The sequence below is a fragment of the Leptodactylus fuscus genome, chromosome 8 (genome assembly GCF_031893055.1).
Source record: "Leptodactylus fuscus isolate aLepFus1 chromosome 8, aLepFus1.hap2, whole genome shotgun sequence".
In the NCBI taxonomy this organism is placed as follows: Eukaryota; Metazoa; Chordata; class Amphibia; order Anura; family Leptodactylidae; genus Leptodactylus; species Leptodactylus fuscus.
In genome coordinates, this window is record NC_134272.1 from 69,652,695 (window position 1) to 69,679,780 (window position 27,086).

Genomic DNA, 27,086 nt, shown 5'->3' on the forward strand with positions numbered 1-27,086 from the left:
TTAAGTTCTATGAGGGTTGCATCTAAGAGAGACCAGGTTGGAGAATAGAAGCAGCTTGACTATACTGTATTGTACTTTTATATGTAACCTCCACCTAATCCATACTTGTAGTACCGTATATACTTCAGTATAAGCTGAATTTTTTAACACAATTTTTGTGCTGAAAAAGCCCCCCTCGGCTTATACTCGAGTCAAGCAAAAAAAAAATATTGAAATTTTTGAAATTTTCCAGTAGTTGCTGCATTTCCCCCCTAGGCTTATACTCGAGTCAATAAGTTTTCCCAGTTTTTTGTGGTAAAATTAGGGGCCTCGGCTTATATTCGGGTCGGCTTATACTCGAGTATATACGGTATGTTGTTTCTGGCTTACCTAAGGAGCCACTTTATATTTTGATCACATAATAGCCACGGCATCTATTCATAAGAAATACATTTTCTTCGAAAATTATTAAAGAACCCTAATGGCAATGGCAAACATTTGTAATGCAGTTTTCTCATGGAGACTGAAAGCGCAGGGAACTTCGAGATGTTGCCCTTAGTTGGATTTGAACCCAGGACCACAGCTAACCACTGAGCCTCCATGCACAAAAACAGCTATTTACATGACATGACTATCAGGCACAAAGGCTTGTTAGCATTCGCATCTTACCAATTATTTACTTGTGTAAATGAGTCTTAAGACATTGCCACATGATTTCTCTAGTTTACTTGAATTTCTGAATAGTGGCATAGTCATGTTTATCAAATTCCTCAGTTTGGTGTGTTTTTTTACCCCTGCATTTCTTGGATAAGGTTATGTCTCCGTCTTATGTCGGTGGAGGATCTATAGAGCCCAGGATTATTCTATATGTATCATCAGCTTAAAGTGTACCTCCAATTATAAACAACGCTTCATATATGAATAGTACAAGTGAAAATAAGAAATTTTATAATATATGTTATTAAGGAAATATGTTTTCTTCTCTAGTTACAAAGCTTTTGTTCACCTTTGTAACATCAATAAGATTCTGTCTCCATATCCAGCTTCACACTTAGAGCTCTGCGGAGAAGGGAGGGGTGGAGAAGGACGTTACCGTAATTGATTTATTGTCTCATTCTGTGCACTGCTAGCCTCTTATCCGCAACTTTTATATTCACCTGAACTATTAATTTATGAAAATTGTTGATAATTGGATGTACACGTTAAGATACAAAACATGCGGAAAAAATAATTATTACTAAATGTTTAGACATTAGTTTTTTTTGTACCTCTACATTATAACTTCAAACAGCAAATCACAAAGGCAGTCAGGATCACAGTGAGGTCACATACAGTATTGTATTGTGGATAAGGGCAGTTTCATGTGGCTGAGTTCAAGCTGGGACCCTGGGTCATGTATTAAATGGGTTTATCAGCCCGAACGCACCTCCGTTGAAGTGAATTGAGTTCAGTTCATATAAACTAAATTTAGGATAGAAAATGTGTCCGTTACATGGATCAAGCAAGGGGGAAGGAGTAACAGCAACATAGACCACTATGGTGCTGTATATTTTGGTCAACAAAACTGCAATTACCGTAATCCTGGCTCCATACATTTTATAGCTTACCACTTTGCCCTATCAGTCCAGTTTGTAGACATGAATCCTGTTGCCAAACATCATGGTCGGCCTGGCTTTAGCTTGACATGAAGAATGAAGCTATCGATATATAGTGGGTGTACCAATAATGGAAGCATAGACTTGCTTCAATGTAACTTACACCTTGTACTATTTGTTTATACCAGTATCCTCCAGGTACAGTTGATTTCCTTTTTGTACAAACCAGTATTCTTCCTTCTTCATCAATGACCCAACCGTTACAGGTTCTTGGTTGGATTACAGTCGCAGTCTCCAGAATTCGTTCACCGCGGATAGATAATCACATATATATATGTTTGATAGCGCTGGCGCCATCACTGTGTTCAGAATGAATATCGAATATAAGTAAATTGTAATGCATTTAACCATTTGTCTGAAGTGTTAAGAATCAGTAAAATGTATGATTATCTTTAGTAACCAAATGAAAGGGACTTGCATCAACCAATGTTCATACGTATGTTCGTTTGGATATTTATATTTGGATCATGATAGTGATATGTAAACTGTTGTACGAAAAATTGAAAAAAAAAATAAAGAAATGTTCATTACGGTCATACTGATTTCCTTAGAATGTTCTTGCGCGAAGAAGATACTCTCATAATGTTCCTCACAGCATCTGCTACAACTGGGTGCTGTTAACAACCCATTAAGAATATACTTGCCCCATACACATAAAAGTTGGTCAAATGTGGGACCACTCGATGATGGGAATATGTGGCACTGGCTCAATGGGCATTTGAAAAAAAAGTAAGGTCAGCATCTTGTTATATGGAGCCTCCTACCCTGTTCTTTTAACAGCTCCACCAACTCCACCTTCAATAGCGGCTGTTCCACTAATTCCAGCACAGTTGGATTTTTTTTCTCTAGCTCCCACCGTTCCTGAGCAATCCTTGCAGTTTTCAGTACAAGTATGCTCTCTGCTTCTAGGTGGGTGGTGTCTATCTTTCTGCTCCAGCCTAGGACCCACCACCCAACGGTAGAGCATATTTGTGTTGAAAGTAACAGTAACAATTGCTTGGGAATGGTTGATGCTACATAAAAAAATTCCAACTGTGCTGGAATCAGTGGAGCAGAAGCTATTGAAGGAAACAAAGTGTTAGAGACGGTGGAGGTGGTGAAAGATTCTCTTTAGCATATAAAATACTATGCAGGTTTTTTTTACACCATGTGAATGTTCTAGGGTATATACTGGTGATATTTCTCTATATATACACCATTACAACACTTAGAGACCTAAAATAACTTAATTCAGACTGGTTGTGAGGATTTACTGATGTCACGCCCCAAAAACAGCTTAAAAAAGTCACCTGATTACATTTCTCCAGTCCATTACCAAACTACATAATTACTACCCCTCACTCACATCTGCATTGGTCTTCCGTCCAGGGGAATTCTGCATGGCTTCTTCTATATATAATTGTAACACAAAGTCCACGGAGGAAAACTCTGCAAACTTTCTGTTCAAAGTACTGCGGGAGGAACCTCAATGCGTTCCCGCCTGTGGGACCTTAGCCTAAATCTCCACCATTATCCCTCTTGTACCCTATGCACTCTGTCCCTACATTCTCATTGGGCTTACATTTACCTATCTATTCTTCTCCCCCCCCCTCCCCATTTCTAGGCTTTGGAGACTGACTTTTCACATAACAGTCCAGTGCCAATACCAAAAGAAAGTATTTATGCACATTACCATCAATGTACTTACCTTGCTAAAGAATCTACTTGATAACTATCTCCAATGAGTTAAGTAATCCTATAAAATGCACAAGATATTTATTTTGGAATGAAGAAGGTTGAAGTGTACTTATCATTTCAGGTGACTTTTAGCTGAAGCTGCCAAGGACATGTAACTCTATATCTGGCCATTATATGGCTTGTACTTGCCAGGTTTCAGCACTTTTCCCATCGTCAGGGTCTCCATCTAATTTTGCATACACCCTGAGCTGGTTGGTTTAGTCTAGCTGTTATCATGTCTCCCATAGTCTGCCCATACACGGCTCACCCAGGGCCGTCATCAGGATTTTAAGAATCCCATACAGGGAAATTGTCTGGGTCCACCTCCACTGCATGAATACAGAATAAGAACCAAATTTATTATTTTGGTGCCAAAATCAGCCGGCAGCAGAATCTCACTTCATCCTCCCCCCTCCATGTGTGAGGCTCAATAGGGATATCATGTAAACCAGTCGTAAGACTAAAGATAAGGAGGAGGAGAACAGCTTATTAAGTGCAGAAGGAAACAGATCTCCTTAATAAGATATATGATAAAGTTTCTTATTCTCATCTGTACTATTCAGTTATGAAATGTTGTTTGTAACTGGAGATATGTTATAAACACACAATCTTACATAGAAACTGGAAAAACTAGAACAACACAGTTTTTCAGGATATAACAGTGATATATCAGAAGCACTTTACAGACTGCCCTAACACACTGATGACTTATCCTGAGGATAGGGAACCAATTTGGCCTAGACCAGGGCATAATTAATAAACATATATATATATATATATATATATATATATATATATATATATATATATTCATTTCACCCTGGTCTAGGCCAAATTGGTTCTCTATCCCCAATAAAAGTTAATGTTAAGTCTAAAATATTTTGTCATGGTCAGCTTTATTTGTGCTCCATTGGACCTTTGGGCAACCTCTTGAACCCAATGGAACATATTTACTTTACTTTATGTCAAGTGGTGTAAAAAAAAGTTACAGTTTGTTACTTTTTAAATGCCATCTGCAACAATAATAGTCTCAGCTGGTGTTTTTCCACCTGCCACACCAATTTCATGAAAGGGAAAGTTGCATGGAACTTGTGGTAAATTTCTATAATTTACTGATCACTGAAATTCCAGCCCAGGTGCACGGCCCAGCAGAGGAGCCGCTGCATTCATGTAGAACTCTATGGGTGAGTGCGGCAGTTTACGGGCATCTGCAGAGTGTAAGTTGATGATCAGCAACTAGTGTTGCTGATCAGCAACATGCGGACCGTAAAAGCATTACGGTCATGTAAGACCAGCCTTTTGTATGAACACTACACACACAGCCTGCTTCATACATACTACATTACTCAGACAGCTCTTTTGCATGTACATAAGAAGCAGTCTCACACTACACACACAGATCTACTACATACTATTATCCTACTAATGTGTGTTTGGATGTTTGTGTGTTTGGATGTTTGTTCCTCAATCACGCAAAAACTGCTCAACCGATTTGGCTCAAATTTTCAACAAACATAGTTCCTAGGCAGGATTGAACGATAGGCTACTTTTCGTGGCAGGGCCGCCACAGATGGCATGGGGGCACATGGCTTGCCGTGGGAGGGGGGCCCTCATAGGCACCCCTGTAACATTGGTGCACGGAGAGCCAGGGGTTTGGTGAGGCCTGGGGTATGGGGTGGTGGGAACAAGGGGGCACGGGGTAGGTAACACGGGAGAAGGGGGCATGGGGTTGGGGGGAGGGGACACGGGGCTAGGGGGGAAAAGGGGCACAGGGTAGGAGAAAGAAGCGAGCACATGAGGGAGTGGGTAGGAAAAAAGGGGGTTGGCCGCGCCAGGGGGGAGATGAGGAAAAGGGAGCCGCTGTGGACACAAGGCAAAGGAAGAAGCCTGTGCGGCGCTACAGGTGGATCGCGCAGGGGGCCAGGGTTCCGCGGACGAAGTCGCGGGTACTTCTAGTTTAACTATATAGCTCTGTTGCATGCACACTACATACACAACTCTTCTACATCCTATTATTTAAATACATGGCTTAGCTGCATTCACGTTACATACACAACTCTACCACAAGATAATATTTAACTATACAGCTTTGCTGCATGCACACTACACACAACTTACTACATACTATTATGTAACTATAGAGCTCGGTTACATGCACCCAACACACACAGCTCTAAAACATACAGTACTATTATCTAACTATGGAGCTCTGCTACATTAGACTACAGGCACAGCTCTACTACTTAAACACTACACACACAGCTCTGCTACATAGTATTATATAACTGCCATGCATGCACACTACACACACAGCTCTACTACATAGTATTATATAACTGCCATGCATGCACACTACACACACACACAGCTTTACTACATAGTATTGTATAACTATATAGCTCTGCTACATGCACACTACACACACAGCTCTACTACATAGTATTATATAACTATATAGCTCTGCTACATGCACACTACACACACAGTTCTGGAACATACTATTATATAACTGCCATGCATGCACACTACACACACAACTCCACTACATAGTATTATATAACTTCATAGCTCTGCTGCATAGGATTGTATAACTACATAGCTCTGCTACATGCCCCCTGCACACACAGCTCTACTGCATGGTATTATATAACTATATACTGTAGCTCTGCTACATGCACACTACACACACAGCTCTACTACATAGTATTATATAACTATATAGCTCTGCTACATGCACACTACACACACAGCTCTACTACATAGTATTGTATAACTATATAGCTCTGCTACATGCACACTACACACACAGTTCTGGAACATACTATTATATAACTGCTATGCATGCACACTACACACACAGCTCCACTACATAGTATTATATAACTTTATAGCTCTGCTGCATAGGATTATATAACTACATAGCTCTGCTCCATGCCCCCTGCACACACAGCTCTACTGCATATGATTATGTGACTATACAACTCTGCTATTTGCCCCCTGCACACACAGCTCTGCAATTTGCCCCCTGTACACACACAGCTCTGCCCCATGCCCCCTGCACACACAGCTCTGCCCCATGCCCCCTGCACACACAGCTCTGCCCAATGCCCCCTGCACACACAGCTCTGCCCCATGCCCCCTGCAGACACAGCTCTGCTCCATACCTCCTGCACACACACAGCTCTGCCCCATGCCCCCTGCACACACAGCTCTGCCCCATGCCCCCTGCACACACACAGCTCTGCTATTTGCCCCCTGCACACACACAGCTCTGTTATTTGCCCCCTGCACACACAGCTCTGCCCCATGCCCCCTGCACACTCAGCTCTGCTACTTGCCCCCTGCACACACAGCTCTGCTATTTGCCCCCTGCACACACAGCTCTGCTCCATGCACTAGTCCCCTCCTTTCTGCCCTTGCTGGTCTGTTTTGCTTTTCCCAGACAAACACTCCAGGCTATAGCGCAGTACTTGTCTAGGCCCCGCCCCTCCATGTGACTGCTCACGTGGTCGGTGACGTCACTGAGGTCCTCCTGCCTGCTAGTATCCCGCAGCCTGTGCTGTGGCCTGTGGCTGGAGCTCAGTGTGTCAGACATGGAGAAGGTGACGGAGCCTCCGTGGTATCCGCTGCTGCTAGTCAGGTGAGGGGGTCGGGCTCACAGCTGGGGCTCCGGTGCAGTGTGTGTGTGGCGTCTGCTGAGGAGAAGTGCGTCACGGTGCTGTGTGTGTGTGGGGGGATGTGTTATGTTCTGTCAGCTCCTGTGCAAACCTGACGGATATTGTGCGCGGTCACAGCTATGCTGGAGATGCGTTAGTGACTACAGTGATCGCAGTGTGTGAATTGTTGCACTGCAGCCCATGAGAAGACGCTGAGGGACTTGTATACAAGTGAAGTAGACTGTAGCGTCACAGCTTTACAGAAATACTCCAAACTGCACCAAATTCTGCAGACTAGCGCACACGTAAAAACCTCCTGGCTTATTTTGGTCCTGAAAAAAACCGCTTCCTAATTAGGAAGCTTTTTTTTGACATTGCCAGGCTTTTTTTGGAGCTTTTTTTTTGTAAAAACCGCTTCCAAAAAAAGCCAAGCTGTTTTCCCCTCCCATAGAAGTGAATGGGCTAAAAAAAAAACCGCTAGCGGTTTTTTCCAAAAACAGCTAGCGGTTTTTTCCAAAAAACAGCTAGCGGTTTTTTCCAAAAAAACAGCTAGCGGTTTTTTGCAAAAAACCGCGCTGACAAAAACCTGCGCTGTTTTTGCCTCCCATTCACTTCTATTGCTTTCTTCAGGCGGAAAACGCCTGAAGAAAGGTCATGTCGCTTCTTTTTTCTGCTAGCTGAAAAATAACTAGCAGAAAAAAAAAGCTAGCGGAAAAAAAAGCTAGCTGTTCACATAGGGCTCCATTGTAAAGGGGCTGATTTTGAAGCGAAATCCGCTGTCAAAAAACTCCCCTTTGCCCACGTGTGAACTAGCCCTAACGCTCCTCTCTTACCTGAGCCCTGTTGGGGGATGTTCACACTGTGCTTTTTGCATTCTAATGTGATTTCTGCATTGGAACCAGCTCAGTTCTACCTCCCATTGTTTATATCTATGTCTGTGGTCTACCTGCTGAGCCATTGTAAGTCCTAAAGGGGTTGTAACAAATAACTGACCGCAGGGGGGCAATGAGGGCAGCGGGGAGGTGAAAGATCCCCCCCCCCCCCCCCCCCAAATCCTCTGTGTACATAAAGAGATGGTGCATGCTCAGCCAGCACTCCATACACTTCTATGGGACTATAACAGGTGACCATAGAAGTAAATGGAGCACTGACCGAGCATGCACCATCACTTTATTAACACAGAGAACTTGCAAGTCTGTTGTTCTGATCCCTGGTGGTCCCGTCAATCAGACAAGTATCTTGTGGACAGAGGCTCAGTCTATATTGTTGAAAACCCAAAGGGGCTTTCTGGGACCTTTATATTGATTATCCTTAGAATAGATCAATGTGTGATCTGTGGGGTCCAAAGACTATAATGGGGTCCTCTGGGTGTCTGGTGGTTTCTGCGGAGGGGTCTCCAGCGTACGCATCTGCACTTAGCCTAAAAAAAAATGAATCCCTTTTAAGAAACTGAAGGTTTCCTCTCTAGAGCTCATGTCCTTTTTGTTGTCTTGCAGTTCTGTCACTTTGTACATGCCTGCTTGTATCTGGTCTCTGGATCTCCGTGTCCTCTGTTAGACAGAGATAGCTTCATAGCCTTGCCACAAAACTTCTGCTCTCCCTGCAGATCATTATATTGTCAGTCCCATATTTATTGGCTGTCTTGTGGTTTTTGGCCCGAGCCCAGTTTGGAACGTTTCTTATTTGTCTCGTAATTGAATAATAGAATCACTCATTCAGAACAAACAGGCGATTATTGGACTTGTGTAACAACCTACAGCATTGGATTTCCTATTAAAACTTTGGGCACCTGACAAGTGCTGTACCTTCTGGACTCATTGTGATACTGGGTCCGAGTTGCTCTGCCCCCTCCTATGTTCCCAGCTAGTTAGTTATCTGTATTATAGTCTGCTAGACCCCATAGCACAGGTCACTAAACAGGGGGGATGTGGAGCGCCTCGAGGGCTGGTTACTGGTTCTGATAACACAACCCAGGGGCAGAACCAGCCCAGAACCCCTATGTACGGTGCCCGAAAACTCCAGAGTGTACTCAGACTCCCCTTAAGGCAATGACTCATACGTGGCATAAAGGCTGCAGAAAAAAATGTAGCCTTTTACAGGCTCTGCAAAGTGGATGGGATTCTAGCAAATCCCATTGACATATTGCGAAAATGTACGCACAGCAGACACGCTACGATGTCCAAAAACGTGGTTTTGGAAATGACAGCATGTCCATTATACCTTCACAAACGCCACCAGTTTCAATATACGTATAATGGAAGCAGAAAGTCTGCTGAGGAAACCTCTGCAGGCTTAGGCCGGGTTCACATGGGGTTTTCTGGTCTGGAAACTGAGGCGGCCTAGTTTGGAGGAGGGAGTGCCTTCAGGCAGATTCGTGAGGAGAATCCACCTGATGAATGAGCAGGTCGCTTCTTTTTTCCGGGAGCTGGAACAGATGGCTCACAGAGAAAAGAACCGACTGGCTCCCATTGATTTCAATGGGTGCCATCTTTTTGGTCAGGATTTTGAGGCGGATACCACCTCAAAATCCTGACCAAAATACCCGTGTGGGGGGCAACACGGTGGCTCAGTGGTTAGCACTGCAGCCTTGCAGCGCTGGAGTCCTGGATTCAAATCCCGCCAGGAACAACATCTGTAAGGAGTTTGTATGTTCTCCCCGTGTTTGCGTGGATTTCATCCCATTCTACAAAAACATACTGATAGGGAAAAATGTACATTGTGATCCCTATAGGGGGCTCAATCTACAGTAAAAAAAAAAAAATCGAGCAAAATACCCTGTATGAACTCAGCCTTAGAGTGAGAAGTGCTGCGGGGAAAACTGTAATGCATTTCCACCATGCTTTTTTTGGCAGCACTTTTTTGCTGTGGCCCTCTACGTGTGGCTCTAGCCTAAAGCAGTTTTCTAGGAGTTTACTGTTGATGACCTATGGTTAGGGTAGGTCATCAGTATCACGTTGGTAGGTTCCCACATCTGACACCCCTTTGCACAGTCTGTGACGTCGTGTGGCCTGTTTGCAGCTCAGTTTTGGTCACATGCGATGGATTGAGCTGCGATACCATGCACAACCACATATGGCCCTGTGCTTGGTACCCGGTGAGGAGCCCACAGTGCTTGTCAGATCTGCAGGGTGTCAGTCCCCACCAGTCTGATATTGGTAACCTGTACTAAGGATGGGTCACCAGTACAGGACAGGGGCACATGTATACATTACCGGTGATAATAAGAGTGCAATGTGCAGCCAAAGCCACACTCACAAATGAGGAGCCCGGCCTTAGTCCACACTTGTTTTAATTGCGGTGAAATAACGTTTTTCCAGCGTGTATGACACTGAGCACTCAAGTTGTGGGCGGTAAAGGTAAAGTGTTTTTGGAATTGGGGACCAGCCTGCCAGTACAGCACTTTTAGTTTGAGAACTCTCCAGAATTACTGTCCAGTTTTTGTAGACATTGACATTTTAAGGCTGGTGACTAAACGGTGAGGGACTGCTTAGGGGTTGTTAGTTCCTTATCTATAGCAATAAAGCAGATCTGTACTCTGACTATTCTTCCCTATGGAAGCATTACATAGTATTTATTTATTTTATTTGCTTGCTTATATTGCACCAACATAGTATGGGAACAGGTAGGCTCTCATTTTACTGAAAAATAACGTTATAAGCCTCCTGTATTCAGGAACAAAAAGTTCCCCTACTTCTGTCCACGGCTGTTATTGGATACACAGCAGCCCATCAATCACTTTAACCTTTTCGCTGCCAAGGGTCTCTGGAAATTTTGCACCCCCAGTAGCCAGAGCAATTTTCACAGTTTTGAGATGGACAAATCAAACCTAAATTGCAACATTAAAAAAGCATCCAACCCCCCCATACCTATATATTTTCTTAAAGTAGACACCTGCAGCATTGTCTCAATGCCACTTGGTACTGTATACAAACAGGCACCTTCATGCAATTTTGATTTAAAGTGAATGTTTTATGAAAAAATGCAAATAAATGTATATTAGGGTGCATACACACTACGTAACGCCGGGCGTGTATGAGAGCCGTACACGCCGGCATTACAGCAGACTGCCGAACACTTCCCATTCACTTCAATGGGAGCGCTCGTAACAGCGGCGTTTACGAGCGCTCCCATTGAAGTGAATGGGAAGTGTTCGGCAGCCCTGCTGTAACGCCGGCGTGTACGGCTCTCATACACGCCCGGCGTTACGTAGTGTGCATGCACCCTTAGTTGTTAAAAGCAGAAACCAAACAAAACATTAAATGCACCAAACCTCCTAAAAATAAGAGTTCAACATGTGCAGAGTTCATACATATCACTATGTCCTGCACCCGCATGCACGTGTCTTCAGAAAATCGCTTGAACTGGAAGGAACAAAATTCTGCTTTGAAGCTGGAAATGTCAAAAAAGTATCATGCTATAAAATGTAGGGATTACACACCATGAAAAGTAAGTGAACCCCTAAACCCTATATATTTTTTGAAAGTAGACAACCTGAAGATTACAAATGTCTTAATGGGTCATCGATAGCCACATCCACCTTCATGCAACTTTGCGACCAACACAAATAATTTTTTTAAAAGATACGCTAAAACACATATTTGCGCCTTAAACTCATGTTCAATCTCACATTCATATACAAAATACTTTTAAAATAATAGCTTATGGTATATACAATGTGTATATATACTATATGTACCGCAAACATCAACTACAACAAGAGCTCGGACTCCCAAAAACACGAATACAGAAGACAAGCAGGATTTTGCTGTTGTTCACTAATAAGCTATACTGCACCTACCAAACTGTGACTGTGATACCAAAATCTAACTTTTTTCAGAGTACACAGCATACCGTATATAAAAACACAATTTAATAGTTTATATATACAACCACCTTCATTCAACTTTGCCGCAAACAGAGATTGCTAGCAAAAATTGCGGAAAAATTCAAATTTGCCACTAAAGTGCGGCTCAAGCAATCCCTTTCTGCAAACATAATGTACTGTCCATAAAACTGCAATATGTGAGGAGTTCATACATACCACACATGTATATATTTACAGGGGCGGGTGTTAAAGAATCGCCAAAATCGCAGAAATGCGCCATCCCATTTTGTGCATGCAAATTAAATAGGACTTTACATAAAAATGTTATTTTCCATCCCCCTATAATAATTTTAGCAATCTATATGTTCATCTCTAGTGATAATCGTTATTACTATTATTTTAGTGTGTAACGGACATCACTAGAGACGTATTTTACTGTAGAAAGCTCAGGTACAGACAGGACAGGGATTGGGTGAAATGTAAACTTTATTTGCGACTTTATGTATATGTTGTGTAAGTGTTTGGTGCGACTTTTTTTTTTTTTTTTTGGCTCTGTGACCTGGACAATGGTAAATGCCTGGGTCACAGCGCCAATAAACTTCCTGGTTATGTTCAGGAGGTATAACATAAGAATACCCCACTAGTAAAGCTCAGGGGGGAATTAAATTATAACTGTATGTGACAATCAGAGACAAATGTATAGTATACGCTCTGATTGGCAGGAGAAGGGTTAATAGGGACAATAGAGTCCCTGCCACCCCCTCCTGCTGTCACATACAAGTTATGCAGAGAGTCAGATCGTTTCTCTGTCTCTCTCTCTCTGCTGCACTGCTCCGTGTCCCTCTCCCTTTCTTGTTAGATCGCAAATTGCTTGCTTAGACAGGAGGGGGGGGGACACTTTGGAGCTCTATATCTTTGGACTGCATCAACATATCTTGATGCTTTCAATTGCATTTTAAAGAGGAGAATCTAATCTTTAAAATGATATCAAGAACTCGATGATTGGATTTACAGTTTTGGAGCAATTCACTGTTGAAACGCTGTCGGGAATTGAGATCTGCAGTTGGATCTCAATGCCAAATAGTGTTTTCAACAGTGAATGGCTTCAAGACTGTAAGTAAAATCATCAAGTCCCTGGTATCATTTTAAAGATGAGAGTCTCTTCTTTAAAATGCATTTTAAAGCATCAAGATATGTTGATGCAGTCCAGAGATATCGGCATTAGTAGGGAGGACGTACTAACTACGTCCTCCGCTACTGAAGTGCCACCTTGGGAGCACGTACAGTGTACGTGCCTGGCAGCGAAAGGGTTAAAGAGGACCTTTCACCGATTTGGGCAAAGGCAGTTCTATATACTGCTGGAAAGCTGACAGTGCTGAATTCAGTGCACTGTCGGCTTTCCCGATCTGTGCCCCGGGTAAAGAGCTATCGGTCCCGGTACCGTAGCTCTTTACAGTCAGAAGGGCGTTCCTGACAGTCAGTCAGGAACGTCCTCCTTCACAGCAGCGCCAATAGCGCTGTACAGTGTGAGCGGGGAGGAACGCTTCCCTCCCCTCCTGATAATACTTGTCTATGGACGAGCACTGTAAGCAGAGGGAGGGGGCGTTCCTCCCAGCTCACACTGTACAGTGCGATAGGCGCTGCTGTGGAGAAGGACGTACCTGACTGACTGTCAGGAACGTCCTTCTGACTGTGAAGAGCTACGGTAACGGGACCGATAGCTCTTTACCCGGGGCACAGATTGGGAAAGCCGATAGTGCGCTGAATTCAGTGCACTGTCAGCTTTCCAGCAGTATATAGAACTGTCTGTGCTCAAAGTCATGAAAGGTCCTCTTTAAGGAGGGTGACGTACTCTTTATTCGCTGCTACTAGCCACACAGCAAAATATTTTAGGAAAGTTGACCTGTTCTTATACTATTGTCTGTGACAGTTAAAGGTAAACCTCCAATGATCCACATGGGCAGAGGTTATAGGGCCCCATAGCAACACCTGCAATAGAACCCCACTCCATCGTGACCACCTTCTTTTCGTCACATGAAACACTGCTTCGGGCTCTCTAATCATCTAATATGTAGGGATGATGAACACGGTGATGTCACAGTATTGAAATGGTGATCACATTGATGTCAGAGTACAGGAACGATAAACAGTGATGTCACAGTATAGGGATAATACACACAAAGATGCAGATAGTAATGTCACAGTAGTGGAAAAAAGGGGATTAGGCCACAATACAGGGATAATGGACTCTGTGATGTCACAGTGCAGGGATAATATACACTGGGATGTCACAGTGCAGGGATAATATACACTGTGATGTCACAGTACAGGGATAATGGACTCTGTGACGTCACAGTGCAGGGATAATACACACAGTGATGTCACAGTACAGAGATAATACAAACAGTGATGTCACAGTACAGAGATAATACACACAGTGATGTCACAGTACAGGGATAATACACACAGTGATGTCACAGTACAGAGATAATACACACAGTGATGTCACAGTACAGGGATAATACACACAGTGATGTCACAGTACAGGGATAATACACACAGTGATGTCACAGTACAGAGATAATACACACAGTGATGTCACAGTACAGGGATAATATGCAGACTACAATATAATAATAGTGCACATAAGGTGTTGCATGAAGTTACTGTATAATGCAAAATGTAATGAAGCAGAAGATGAGTATTGCATACAACGGGGGTTTCATGTAGTTCTATAGCAGGGGTCACCAACCTCCAGCACTCCAGCTGCTGTGAAACTACAACCCCCAACATGCTCCATTCACTTCTATGGAAGTTTTAAGAACAGAAGAGCAAGTGTGCATGCTGGGAGTTGTAATTGGAGTGCCAAAAGTTGCCAAACCCTGTTCTGTTGTTTAACTTAGAATGGGACCATAGTGATCACTATCTGCATGTTAATAATGAGTATAAATGGTCCCCATATTGGCTGCTCTGCCTGCTTCTTTGGTAGTCACCCCCATGCACTGGCACCTCTTAGGACTTGCATCTGTCTGTGTAAATGCAGATGTCTTAGCATAACCCACCGTTCACTACAATACAGGGCTGAGCAGGAGGAGCCCTGGCTTACTGCAGCCCTTTACTTCCTCCCTGCTGTCAACTTTGGAAACGGAGATGAATATGTAGATAGACTTGTATAATAGTGACAATGACTGGGCAACATCTCCAGTGTATCTCCAACATGGAAGACAATGATAATAGCTTCCTATTAGCGAATGGGGAGGACGGAGAGGTCTGCAGCACGGAAGTATAAGTTTTGTGCAGTTTTCATAGATACTACTGTAAAACATTAACTCTAATTTTTGTCTCTTGTTTTCTATTAGGTCACCATGACTCTCCCTGGAGAAACTGGCCTAGAGTCGAAACTTGCATAGAGTCAAATATCTAGAAAAAACGAACATGGACAGTGCCTCCGAGCAGCTGTCTGCTGCTGTCAATATGACGGAGTCACTGGCCGACCTCGCGAACACCACCAATGGCAGCCCCTCCATGTCTATAAACAGACTGTTCCCCGCTCTATTAGAGTGTTTTGGTATCATAATGTGTGGTTACATCGCGGGCAGAGCCAATATGATAACCGCTAACCAGGCAAAAGGACTTGGCAACTACGTGTCCCGATTTGCACTCCCTGCACTTTTGTTCAAAAACATGGTCATCTTGGATTTCTCTGATGTCAACTGGTCGTTTCTGTACAGCATACTTATAGCCAAAGCCTCCGTGTTCATCGTGGTCTGCGTGCTGACTCTGTTAGTGGCAAATCCTCAAAGTCGTTTTAGCAAAGCAGGACTATTCCCTATATTTGCAACTCAAAGCAATGACTTTGCACTTGGCTATCCCATAGGTAAGGCATCTTGTAACCGTTGTTTGGCAAGCGATGGGTTCATGTATTGGACTCGTGTTTGGAACCCAATTATCTTCAGAATTTAAAGAAAACCATAAAAGAAGTCTTAATTCTGTTGTGGTCACTGGGTTTAAAGGGTTTGCCAGGGGGGCCAGGATGGGGTATAATGAGAAAAAGAGTAGTACTGGACTTGACTACCTCTGGTCCTCCATTGTGAGCCTCCTGTCCCATCCCATGCAGGTCAGTCACTGACCTCTGAGGTCACATGTTGGGTACTAGCAATGACATCACCAGAACCCAACTTGTGACCACTTTGGCCTATCGCCATCCTCAGTGGTTCCTGTCAATACCCAAACTGTGACCACTGACACCAATGATTAGCCCTGAGCCCCTTCACTTGTGGCCCGGCCAGTGCCTGCATTGGGGACATAACATCAAAATGGGGGACTGGAATAGGTGAGTATCTCTTTGCTTTTAATTGTCTCCTGGTTTTTACAATTTGTCAGTGAGTCCCCTTTAAAGATTCATTGCTAAAAGTATAGGGGGTATCTATATACAAACCAAACCAAAGTCACAATGAGAACAAAAGCTTATGTGTGTGCAAACAGGAACCGGTGGAGACGGTTGATCTGAAGCAATGGTAAGGAACATATCAAACTTATACAGGGGGACAACGTAGGAAGGGAGAAAAAAAATATTGTTTCCTAAAATGAGTCATCTTGAAACATGAGATTGTAGCTATTGGTGCTTGTCTGGAAAATCACAGAAAGTCCTGTCTATGACCAGGCCCTGTCCATTAGAGCGTAAGCAGAGAGATAGCAGTGCAATAAGAGCCGCCATCTGCATTATACAGCGACAATTCACACAAACGCACAGCAGCAGCACCGAGAGAAAACCGTGACACCGAAAAATAAGAAGCTGATGTTCTCAAATGCTATTAATGTGGAAGCAAAAAATACGCTATATTTATCAACAACTATTAGCAACTATTCATAGGTCTTTAGTATGATAATGATTCATGGGATTACCCCTGTAGTTCTGGTGAGTCTGTGAGGAAGTGGTGGTGGTGGTGGGGGTTTACCAAAAGCCCCAGACATACAAGTATAACTGAACATATTATTGCAGAATGTTTTTTTTTTTTGTTTTGTTTTTTTCCTTGCTTTCTACCCATTCATGAACTCAGTTTTGCAGCTGTTTATGTTTATTGGAAGCAGGAAAATGTTTTTTTGTTTTTTTCCAAGTTAATGTCTCCCTAAATCCAGTGAAAATCAGCATTGACCTTCTAATATTCTAATTCTGTATAAGTGTGACAATGGTAGCCATCAGTGAAAATTAGGAGAGTTATAGACAGTATCTCCTTATGTATTAAAGGGAGACTGTCAATTGGTGGCCACCTGCCGTATTACAGGCTCTGTAGCTTAGGCCTTAGTCACATCTGCGTTCGGGTCTCCGTTTGGGGAACGGAAACCTATACACATTAAAAAGCAATACCTGGGAAACCTGCGGACCCCGTAGATTATAATGAGGTCTGTGTGGTTTCTGCATGAAACATGCGGAGAGAAAAGTCCTGCAAGCAGCAGTTTTCTCTCCACATGATTCATGTGGATATTGAGCGGAAACCATGCGGACCCCATTATAGTCTGAGGTCCGTGTGGTTTCATTAGGTAACCACTTTTTAATGCATATAGGTTTCCATTCGGGGGGGGGGGACCAGGCCTTAGAAGCTAGTAGACGGGCACATGAGCGCAGTATCTAATGGCTACATGGAAACAGAGACTGGTAGACTGCTGGAGAGGCAGCGCTAGATTGCCAAGGATAACACACTTTTGTTTTTCAATTTCTTCACAACCTGGACAACCTCTGTAATGGTCCTTCACGCCTTCCTTATGCCTCAGTGTGTGGATGTGCTGCCTATATTGTGACTAATAACTAATGTTTTCCCTTTTCCAGTGGACGCCCTGTACCAATCCACGTATCCCAGATACCTCCAGTACATATACTTGGTGGCTCCGGTATCGCTGATGATGTTAAACCCTTTGGGGTTTGTTTTCTGCGAGATCCAGAAATGGAGAGAAAATCCGAACACTTCACAAGGCAAAATGAAGATCTTGGGACTTGCCCTCCTCCGTGTCTTCCAGAACCCTATAGTATTTATGGTATTTATAGGCATCGCCTTTAACTTTGCACTTGGTCAGAAGATTCCTATTTACATGGAGAATTTTCTGGACGGTCTGGCCAGTTCTTTCTCTGGCTCTGCTTTATTTTATCTGGGTCTTACGATGGTCGGACAGACCGGTAAGCTGAAGAAATCGTCTTTTGTCGCCTTGCTGCTGCTTATCACTGCAAAGCTGTAAGTATGATTTATGGGTGAGTTTTTATGACTGTATTGTATGATGATAATTTCTGTTTTACAAGGTGATAGTCATGTTACCTAGGCTTTCTGCTGATGGAAACCTCAGCACATTCCTTCACATTTACTGTACATGCTAAGCAAATATATTAAATGGGCCATCATGTTACATTAGATTAGATTGAGGCGAAAGGTGGCCATACACCTTAGGTAGGTGTTCCTTCAGACACCATCCCCCTCCCCCAATAGAAAAGGGGAATAAGCCCCTGCTAGATATCTCTGATGTCACTTTATCTTCTATGAGAACATAAGGTCTGGCACGTTGAAATTCTACATGACTATCCTTTTTAACCCGGACACTTAATGTACATACACATTAGGTAGTCAGCCTGTCCCGTCTATTAGCCAGATAGCTTGGACAACATTCAATTAATGTGTATGGCCAGCTTATAGGGGTATGTGAGTAATTACGGTTTAATACAGTGTTCAATCATTGCTGTTCGTTTTGGTACCTGATATACTATATAGTCTCTGTACTGTCAGGAGAGCGGTGTCAGGCAGCAGCAGACAAGGGGTGTGACTCCGAGCTCTGACACTGGCTGCCTCTGATTGGAGCTCTGAATCACACCCCCTGCCTGACACCGCCCACCTGACATACACAGCTTAAATAGCACATCAGGCATCAAAACTAAGGCTATGTTCACATATTCGTTGGCGTCTCCATAGGAGATTCCGCCTAATATTGGCAAAGAATTAAGGCCTGCAAGGATTACTTTTCTTTCCACTAGTTTCAGTATAAAACTGGTGGAAACCCAACAGACCTCATTGTAGTTTTTGGGTCTGTGGTAACCATTTTTAAGCAGGTAGGCTCTCTGTCTTTCAGGCCCCCTTTGATTCTGATAAAAATTTGAATAAAAAGTGATCAAAGCAATAACATTTCCCGAAAATGGTAGAACTAAAAAGTACACCCGGCCCCGCAAAAAAAGACGCCCTATGCATCCCCGTACACCTATGTATAAAAAAGTTACGGCCGTCGGAATATGGCGACTTTTAGAAAAAAAAATTTTTAACACCGTTTTGGAATTTTTTTTAGGGGTCAAAATGTAAATAAAACCATATAAATTTGGTATCCCTGGAACCGTACCGAAACACAGAATACAGGGGACATGTCATTTTGGCTGCACAGTGAACGCCGTAAAACCAAAGCCCGTAAGAAAGTCGCAGAAATGCATTTTTTCTTCATATCCACCCCATTCTGAATTTTTTTCCTGCTTCCCAGTACATTATATAGAATAATTAATGGTGGCATCATGAAGAAAAAATTGTCCCGCAAAAATTAAGACCTCATATGACTCTGGGAGCGGAGAAATAAAAAAGTTATGGGGTTTAGAAGGAGGGGAGTCAAAAACGAAAAACGAAAATCAAAAAATGCCATCGGCGGGAAGGGGTTAATACATGATTTTCTGCATGGTGCCAGAACAAAAGATTGCTTTGTTTGGTTTTCCAATAACCACACTAGCACTTTGCCAAGCACACGGCTGTGTACGTGTGGCCTTACCCGTGTCCTCAGAATCAGGATCTGCTGACAGATGTTCTTTAAATTATATTCTGTTAACAAATTATAGATGGGTGGAGGGTAAAAATAAAGAGTCCTGCGTCACTCAGTGCCAGTGCTTACGCAAAATCTGATTTCTTATTTTAGTAATGTTATTATTAAGCACATGGCTCTGCTGGAGAAATCCGTGCCTCATGTTGTACAAAACCCATTAGTGTTTGCCCAGTTTCATATCCTCTGTGGCTTGTTCCTCCTTATGTTCTTCAGTACGAGCAGAGTTGCTGCTGAACCCCGTAGTTTCCATTCTTATAGAATCGCAGCAGACCTTAAATACAACCTGTAAGATTTGTGCAACTTATTTTCAAATCCCTTGTTAGGATTCGTTGCAAAAATTTCTGCGAGTGTCCCATTCATCTGATTGGAGGTTGCAGAAATCCATATGCTTGCTACAGTAATATATAACATTCAGATGAATGGAACTGGTTTACAGGTGCAGAAATTACTGCAACACATTTCCACACTGGAATATATCTTTAGGTTGGGGACATTCTGGGGGTACTCACAGAGATGTACGGTAAGTGTATAGAGGGGGAGATTTTCCCTACAAGCCCCACATATCGACCACTTTGAAACAGCAGCACTGCAACTTGAGTGTTGCTTCAACTTCACAGATCATGTGATGTCCTTTTCATTGGTCACAAGGCCTGATCACAGCTCAGTCCCATTCCAGTGAACGGGCTGAGCTGTTATACCAAGCACAGCCGCTGTACAAATCTATAGTGATGTTCTTGGTAAGGCTGCAGCTCCAAACACGTTTGTAATTGATGATCTATCCTAATCTAACACTTCTGTAGGTTTTATAATACAAGATAACACCTCTATAGATAACACTGATAGTGACACACCATTGTATCCCCTGCTGACAATAGATGATGCTTATCTACCCCCATCCATTACCAGTGCAAGTCTAAAAAAATTCTCCCATAGACCTTCATGAGTTGACTGTTGTTGCCTATGGCCATGCATTTCACTAAATGCAGTTAACAGAGCAGATGAAAAGCTCAGGCAAGATGGCCACCCAAAATTATGCACAGAAAATAGAATTAAAAAAAAAAAAAAAAAAAAATCTACGTTCCGAAAAGAAACACAGATTAGAAAAAAGCTATATATTTCACTATCCAGTCTTACTAAATCTCCTTTTAAATCTTTTTTTTCCTTTTTTTTTTTTTATTTTTTTTTGCAGGCTTGTCTTGCCGCTTATCTGCAGGGAAATGGTGGAGCTGCTGGATCGGGGTAACGCTGCGATCAACCACACCAGTTTATCAAACTATGCATTTCTGTATGGAGTCTTCCCAGTGGCCCCAGGAGTTGCTATATTTGCAAACCAGTTCAACATGGAAGTCGAGATTGTATGTATCAAGACTTTACCGGTTATTAGAGAGCTGGAATTGTGATGTTTTGGGGTGTGGATACAATTATGGAATATATCTGGCTAAATAGTGTGTCCCCCACCACCTCTCCTGTCCTAACTTTGTGTGAGGGGGAAAGAGGGTGCACTACGTCCAGTCAATCTGTTTGCCCCTGACCTAATTGTTCTCCCACATTGTTCCTGTGCAGGACTTAAAAAATATGGCTGCTTTCTTCTTCTCCTCAGTAAATGACATCATGTCCGTTGGTCACATGTCCACCCTGGAGTGCCGTCTCATTTTTTTTTAAGGGGACGGAGACGTGGCATTGCCATGCGAGCAATTGACATGAATTCACTTACTGAGAAGAGGAAATCAGCTATGTTTTCTAGTCATACCCACCTACACTCGCCTCTACAGTTTGTACGGTGAAAGAGCAGCAAGGTTCGCGGTATATAAACAATACTAGAGATGAGTGAGTACTGTTGGGATCAGCCGATCCGAACAGCACGCTCGCGTAGAAATGAATGGACGTAGCCGGCACGTGGGGGGTTAAGCGGCCGGCCGCCGTCAAAGCGGAAGTACCAGGTGCATCCATTCATTTCTATGGAGCGTGCTCTTCGGATCGGCTGATCCGAACAGTACTCGCTCATCTCTAAACAATACCGCAAAGTTTTGTTACTGCTGACCTATGGGGGTCTTGGGTGTTCGAACCCCGGAGATCTAATATTTCTGGCCTATTCTAACAATACGATAGGACCAAATAACCCCTTTAAGGTACCATGTAGCAAAAAAAACCCAGTTATTTTTGTTTGTTTTTTTTGAGCCAAAGTCAAAAATGTCTTGAAAGGGAATGAAAAATATACCAGAGGTTCTTGTACGTTTCCATCTTGTTGTTTTGCCTTGGTACCGTCTCTCCTCCCATATGGCCCTGGTGTTTTTTAATTAAGGGATCCTTGTACTAACTCATTCCTATGACTGACACCATATGGTAAGGTGAATTCTTGGAGATCTGGTCACATGTTGCAGTCATTTGACTGACACCATATGGTAAGGTGAATTTTTTCTTCAGACCTGTTCTCTTGGTGCGGTGCTGCGTGGTGTAGTGCCTGTGGGGCAATGTGGCCCACAGCCAGACAGCCGGGGGTTGCTGCGCTGCTCTCCTTGTGGGCGCTGTGTTGTGGCGGTCGCTCTCAGTAAAATATGGGCCCACTATAAAGCGGTTGCCGTGATGTGGCTAGTGGGCTTATACACATTGATCAATCTGTATACGAAGAACCTCATGTTCAGTATTGTAGAAATTGCTGAGAAGCACTAGATCAATGTATAAGATTGGGATGTGCGGGCCACGTTTTTTTGGTTTTGTTTTTTTTTGAGTGTAATGGAAATAGCTATTTTGACCCATCAACATAACCATCTTCTTAATCTGTATGCACCCAGGGTGTGGACATGGTTTCTCCTGTACTTAACCACCTAGCAACGCTGCCATCATATATATTATCATAAGGATTGATCGATCCCAATGTGTGGTGACCTCAGGTGAAAGCAGGCGCAGTCATACTGCGGACGCACTGAACCGTGCATTTACACACAGTATTGATTTCAGCAGCAGCACGATTGCATTTTGGCAGAAAACCAGTATGTTCACTAGGCCATTAGTAGCCAATAACATACTATAGAAGTGGTTTTGGTGAGGATGGACTACCTTTTAAAAATGGTAGTGCAATCCTCCAGTTCTCACTCTGACCAGTACGTATCACATTGTTGTGACACTTCCTATTATGCCGTGATCACTCTTCAGCTGTCATAGTGACTTGTACTTGTGCAGTTTTATGCCCACAGTGTGTCTGTTATGGCTGCCAGAGGCGTAGCTATAGGAGGTGCAGCAGTCGCTACCATACATACCGTACATAGCATATGTACTATGTATAGCATATCACCAAAACCTATCATATCCAACTCCCTGATATATAGGATAGGGTCACCTGAATCCAAATGTGTGATCTTCTGCCTCTGTTATCAAGATATTGCTGTTTTGGTCATTATGTAAATGAGTTATTTGGGACAACGATGAAGCAATGACAACACCCTCATTACTCCAGAGATCTCATTTTCATATTGACAAAAACAGGGATATCTCTGCAATGGGGGCAGCGATTCACAAGATGTTCATTTAAAATGACCCTAAGCTATCTGTAGGGCTGGGTTCTGGTGACAGACGTCCTTTAACTCTAGGATATGTTAATGATTATATCTAATGCTATTAGACGATTTTTAAAATCTTTATACTGGGAACAAAGTAGTGACGGCCTGTGTTATCCTGCAGTCATGTTCATCCTTAATCTGTTTTTTTTGCCTCCAGATCACATCAGGAATGGTGATCAGCACCTTTGTGTCTGCTCCGATCATGTACGTCTCGGCCTGGCTGTTGACTATTCCTTCAATGGATCCAAAGCCTCTAGTTTCTGCTCTGCAAAATGTCAGCTTTGACATTAGCATTGTCAGCATCTTCTCCTTGGTAAGTTTACATAATGGAGGGATTGTTTCTAATTTCTGAAGTCAGTGTCGCTGGAATTTGCATCACATTTATCAAGTGTTGCACAATGTTTGATACATTTGGTGCACTTATAATTCTATGGTATTGTGTCCTGTCCTTTCTACGCCTCCAACTCACTGGAGTGAGATTGCAGCAGTTTTTGCAACTTGTTGAAAAGTTGCTTTAGATCAAACCCCTATTTTGCAACTTTTCAATTCCAGAATTCTGGAGTGCAGGGTTTGACAAATTGTGCCAGTGGGGGATTGAAATGGCAATTTGTTCTTGCAATTTTTTTTGGATTAGCGGGGCTATGCCAACAGATTGTAAACTACCAGACCAGGTCCTATACCATGTGTCCCTATACCCTGTAACCTATTGTACACTACTGCAGACATGTTGGTGCTTTATAAATAAAATGCTTATTCTTGTTTTTACAGGTCTGGTCTCTGGCTGTTTTGCTTCTGAGCAAAAAATATAAGCAACTTCCTCATATGCTGACTGCAAATCTGTTTCTTGCTCAGGTTAGTGTCTGTGATGTATGGTCTGAATTTTGCTTTGCTCTTTAAAGGGATATTTTTAACAACTGCGGTTGGGGTTGCTCAACTTTCCACTGTGAGTGGAGGCCATATGTGCGTGACTGTCTGTTCACTTTTGTATAGTGATTGGAGAGAGCTGCACATGTGCACCTACCTATCCACCTATACTGGCAGCAAGATAGGGGTTGGGGGACCATCATTCTTGAGATAGATCTGAGACCTGCACCTAGATATTAATGTTACTGGGGAGCACTATGGTGAAGTAAAGGTTAACAGTGAGATTTCACTACAGATCACATTTCATATCTTATAGTCTTGCAAGGAATCCATAAGTAATATCAATTTTCTATTTTCTAATAGCTAGGGTAAAAGATGTTGCTTAAAAATTTCATCCTGGTGGTCTATCTTCTAATCTATCCATCTATCCATCTATCTATCTATCTAGATATAGAAGATGTCTGATGAAATAGCTTCCTTATATGTAGAAGGTTAAGCAGTGTCTCCAGCCTAAGACATTCTTAAATATTTTCTGTAGTACATCCTCAATGTTTCTCTCCCCCTTCAGCTCATCGTCTGCATTGGAATGGTGTTGTGGAACTTCATCATTAAAGAGAGGAACATCGTGGGGCAGATCCTGGTGTTCGTGATCCTATATAGCGCCCTCTACAGTACTTACTTGTGGACAGGTATTATAATATTGACGGTTAAATCAAACACATCCTCCTGTACATGATCGGAAGGATTATCAATATATCTATAGTTCATTTCAGCTGCTTAGATGGACACTTAGAGGTTGTAATAGAATAAAAACTTATCTCCTATCCCCAGGGTATGTGATGAGTTCCAGATCATGAGAGCCCCACCAGTCGAAAAAATGGGGGTCCTATGTTCTCAGTTTAAATAGGATATTTATATGCAGATGCTCTGTATCCTGACTGTGTTTCTACCAGTGATATTGCAGGAAATAATACAGGTAGAACTACAACACCAGAAGCAAGTTTGTACATTTTATAATGTCCAAAATCTAACTGTTTCAAGTGATCCTTGCCCACCCTTATTTTACCTTCATTACAAGCCTGTACACCATACATGGTGAAAAGCAATGTATAGCTCTCCATAGAGAAACAAGGGAAAGAATAAAGAGATGCAGGATTTCACAGAACAGAGATCAAATCTCTTACTAAAGTATATTCCATGTAATAGTTGCATAGTATGTGAACTGTGTGTGTTCTCTAGTAATGTGGACTATTCTCTCCTTCTAGGCTTGATATCTCTTTGCTTGTTTTTACTAACAAAGAGAGAAGTTGGGAATATCCCGATTGTTATAATAGCCTTGGCCGGGTGGGGGTAAGTGCCTTCAGGATAGAAATGTATGAGACATATACGTCTTTTATCATCTGTGTAAATCCTAATGCTTACCTGTTGTTGTTTTTTCACCCCTCTAGTATACCTGTGATAATAGTATGCGTCCTTATAAGTGTCGGAGAACGTGATGTGGACAATATTGACTCTGCCTTCTTTTACGGAAAGGCTCAGGTATGACTAGGGAAATAAATCAGTAACCTAATGAGAAATAGACAGATTTCGACTCTCAAAACGCTTTAGGATGCATGTGAATATTCACATTGAACAAGAACAGTAAGCGGCGCTCTCCATACGAATAAATGCGAACAAAATGCAGCACTCCAAGAGGACCACTCACTACCTCCACCAACTCCAACTCTCTGTATTATTTAATAGACACATCACTGATGGGAATCTTTTTCTAGTTTCACCATAAGGGAGTCGGTTGGCAGAAAATTCCATATACTTATATATTGTGGTGATCACGTAGACTACTGTTAATATCAGGTTTAGGTTTCTGCCCACCCAGTCACTGTATTTGTTGAGGCCTGACAAAATTGTAATATGAACTCCACTGATACACAGTGAAATGGAAGGAGTTGAGTCATTGGCCTAAAGCTGTATTCAGACCAGTCATTTATGTCAGTGCAGTCATTAATCTTGTTTGCAGTGATTTATATAGAACAATGTGATTTTGTAAAAACCACAATATGACTGCAACATATAAATACACCCAAAAGCGGCGTGACATTACGTACATGAATCTGAATGTCTATATCGCACTTGTCTCATGTAGATTATCAGCACGGCAGTGGTCCTGTGTGTCACCATCATGCTTTCTGGCATTTCTCTTATGTGCATGAGTCGCAGCGGACAAGATGGAAACTACCAAGTGCTAAACCAGTCATCCCAGAGCAGTAGTAGCCGGACCGCAGATACTATCACCGAGTCCAAGCCTGACAGTCCCCTCAGGGCTAGTACACCATCAATCCTTTCAACAGGTAAATGTGAGCTTCAGTATGTCTTAAAGGGAGTCTATGACGCTGTATGGTGCACCTGGGGCGCGGCCACATCTGCTGGAGCTCCTGTTTTTTACATATTAAACCTGTGAATCTTTATCATGGGGTGTAGCGACAAATGGGAGCTTTTGCAGGTTCAGCCACACTTAAATTTGCACACTTCAATGCAAAAATGATACAGCCCCTACAACTGCATACAAAGGGTTTAGAAGAGATTTTCCTGGTGGTAAACTCTAAAGGCTAGGGCCACACATAGCAAGTTCACAGCAGGTTAGCTGCGGGTGGGTATCCCACTGTGAATTTCAACAAATCCGATCCACACATTGCTGTTTGGAACTTGCAGCAAGTCAATTATTGCTGCGGATTCTGCAACGGTTTTCAATCTTTGCAATGCAATGCTTTTTCTGCGGGCCAGTCTGCTGCAGGATATCCCCCAGTGGGCTATCATGTGTGGGCTGATGTAAAAATAACATGAATTCGAAGCCTTTAAATGAGCCCTACTAAAAGTGTACAGCCTGGACTCCTGGCGGATGCAGTGTAACAAACCCTCAGAGCAGGTGACCTAATTCTACACTGATGTTTACATTGCATTAAGGCTCTTATTATGGTAAATTATTCTTGCAAAATCCAAG

General features: G+C 42.7%; 1 protein-coding gene across 2 annotated transcripts in view; it reads left to right on the forward strand.

Annotated features, from left to right (window-relative positions):
* The first annotated feature begins 6,866 nt into the window (after positions 1-6,866).
* The window catches only part of GPR155 (G protein-coupled receptor 155), a 28,428-nt gene continuing 8,208 nt past the window's right edge, over positions 6,867-27,086 (forward strand). For both annotated transcript variants that reach the window (XM_075284123.1, XM_075284124.1), the window contains exons 1-10: positions 6,867-6,990; positions 15,191-15,708; positions 17,659-18,058; positions 20,857-21,022; positions 23,382-23,537; positions 23,993-24,076; positions 24,657-24,777; positions 25,354-25,438; positions 25,537-25,627; positions 26,232-26,436. In XM_075284123.1, coding sequence (XP_075140224.1) covers positions 15,267-15,708; positions 17,659-18,058; positions 20,857-21,022; positions 23,382-23,537; positions 23,993-24,076; positions 24,657-24,777; positions 25,354-25,438; positions 25,537-25,627; positions 26,232-26,436 — 1,750 coding nt within the window. In that variant the 5' untranslated portion in view covers positions 6,867-6,990; positions 15,191-15,266. The remainder of the gene's footprint in view (positions 6,991-15,190; positions 15,709-17,658; positions 18,059-20,856; positions 21,023-23,381; positions 23,538-23,992; positions 24,077-24,656; positions 24,778-25,353; positions 25,439-25,536; positions 25,628-26,231; positions 26,437-27,086) is intronic.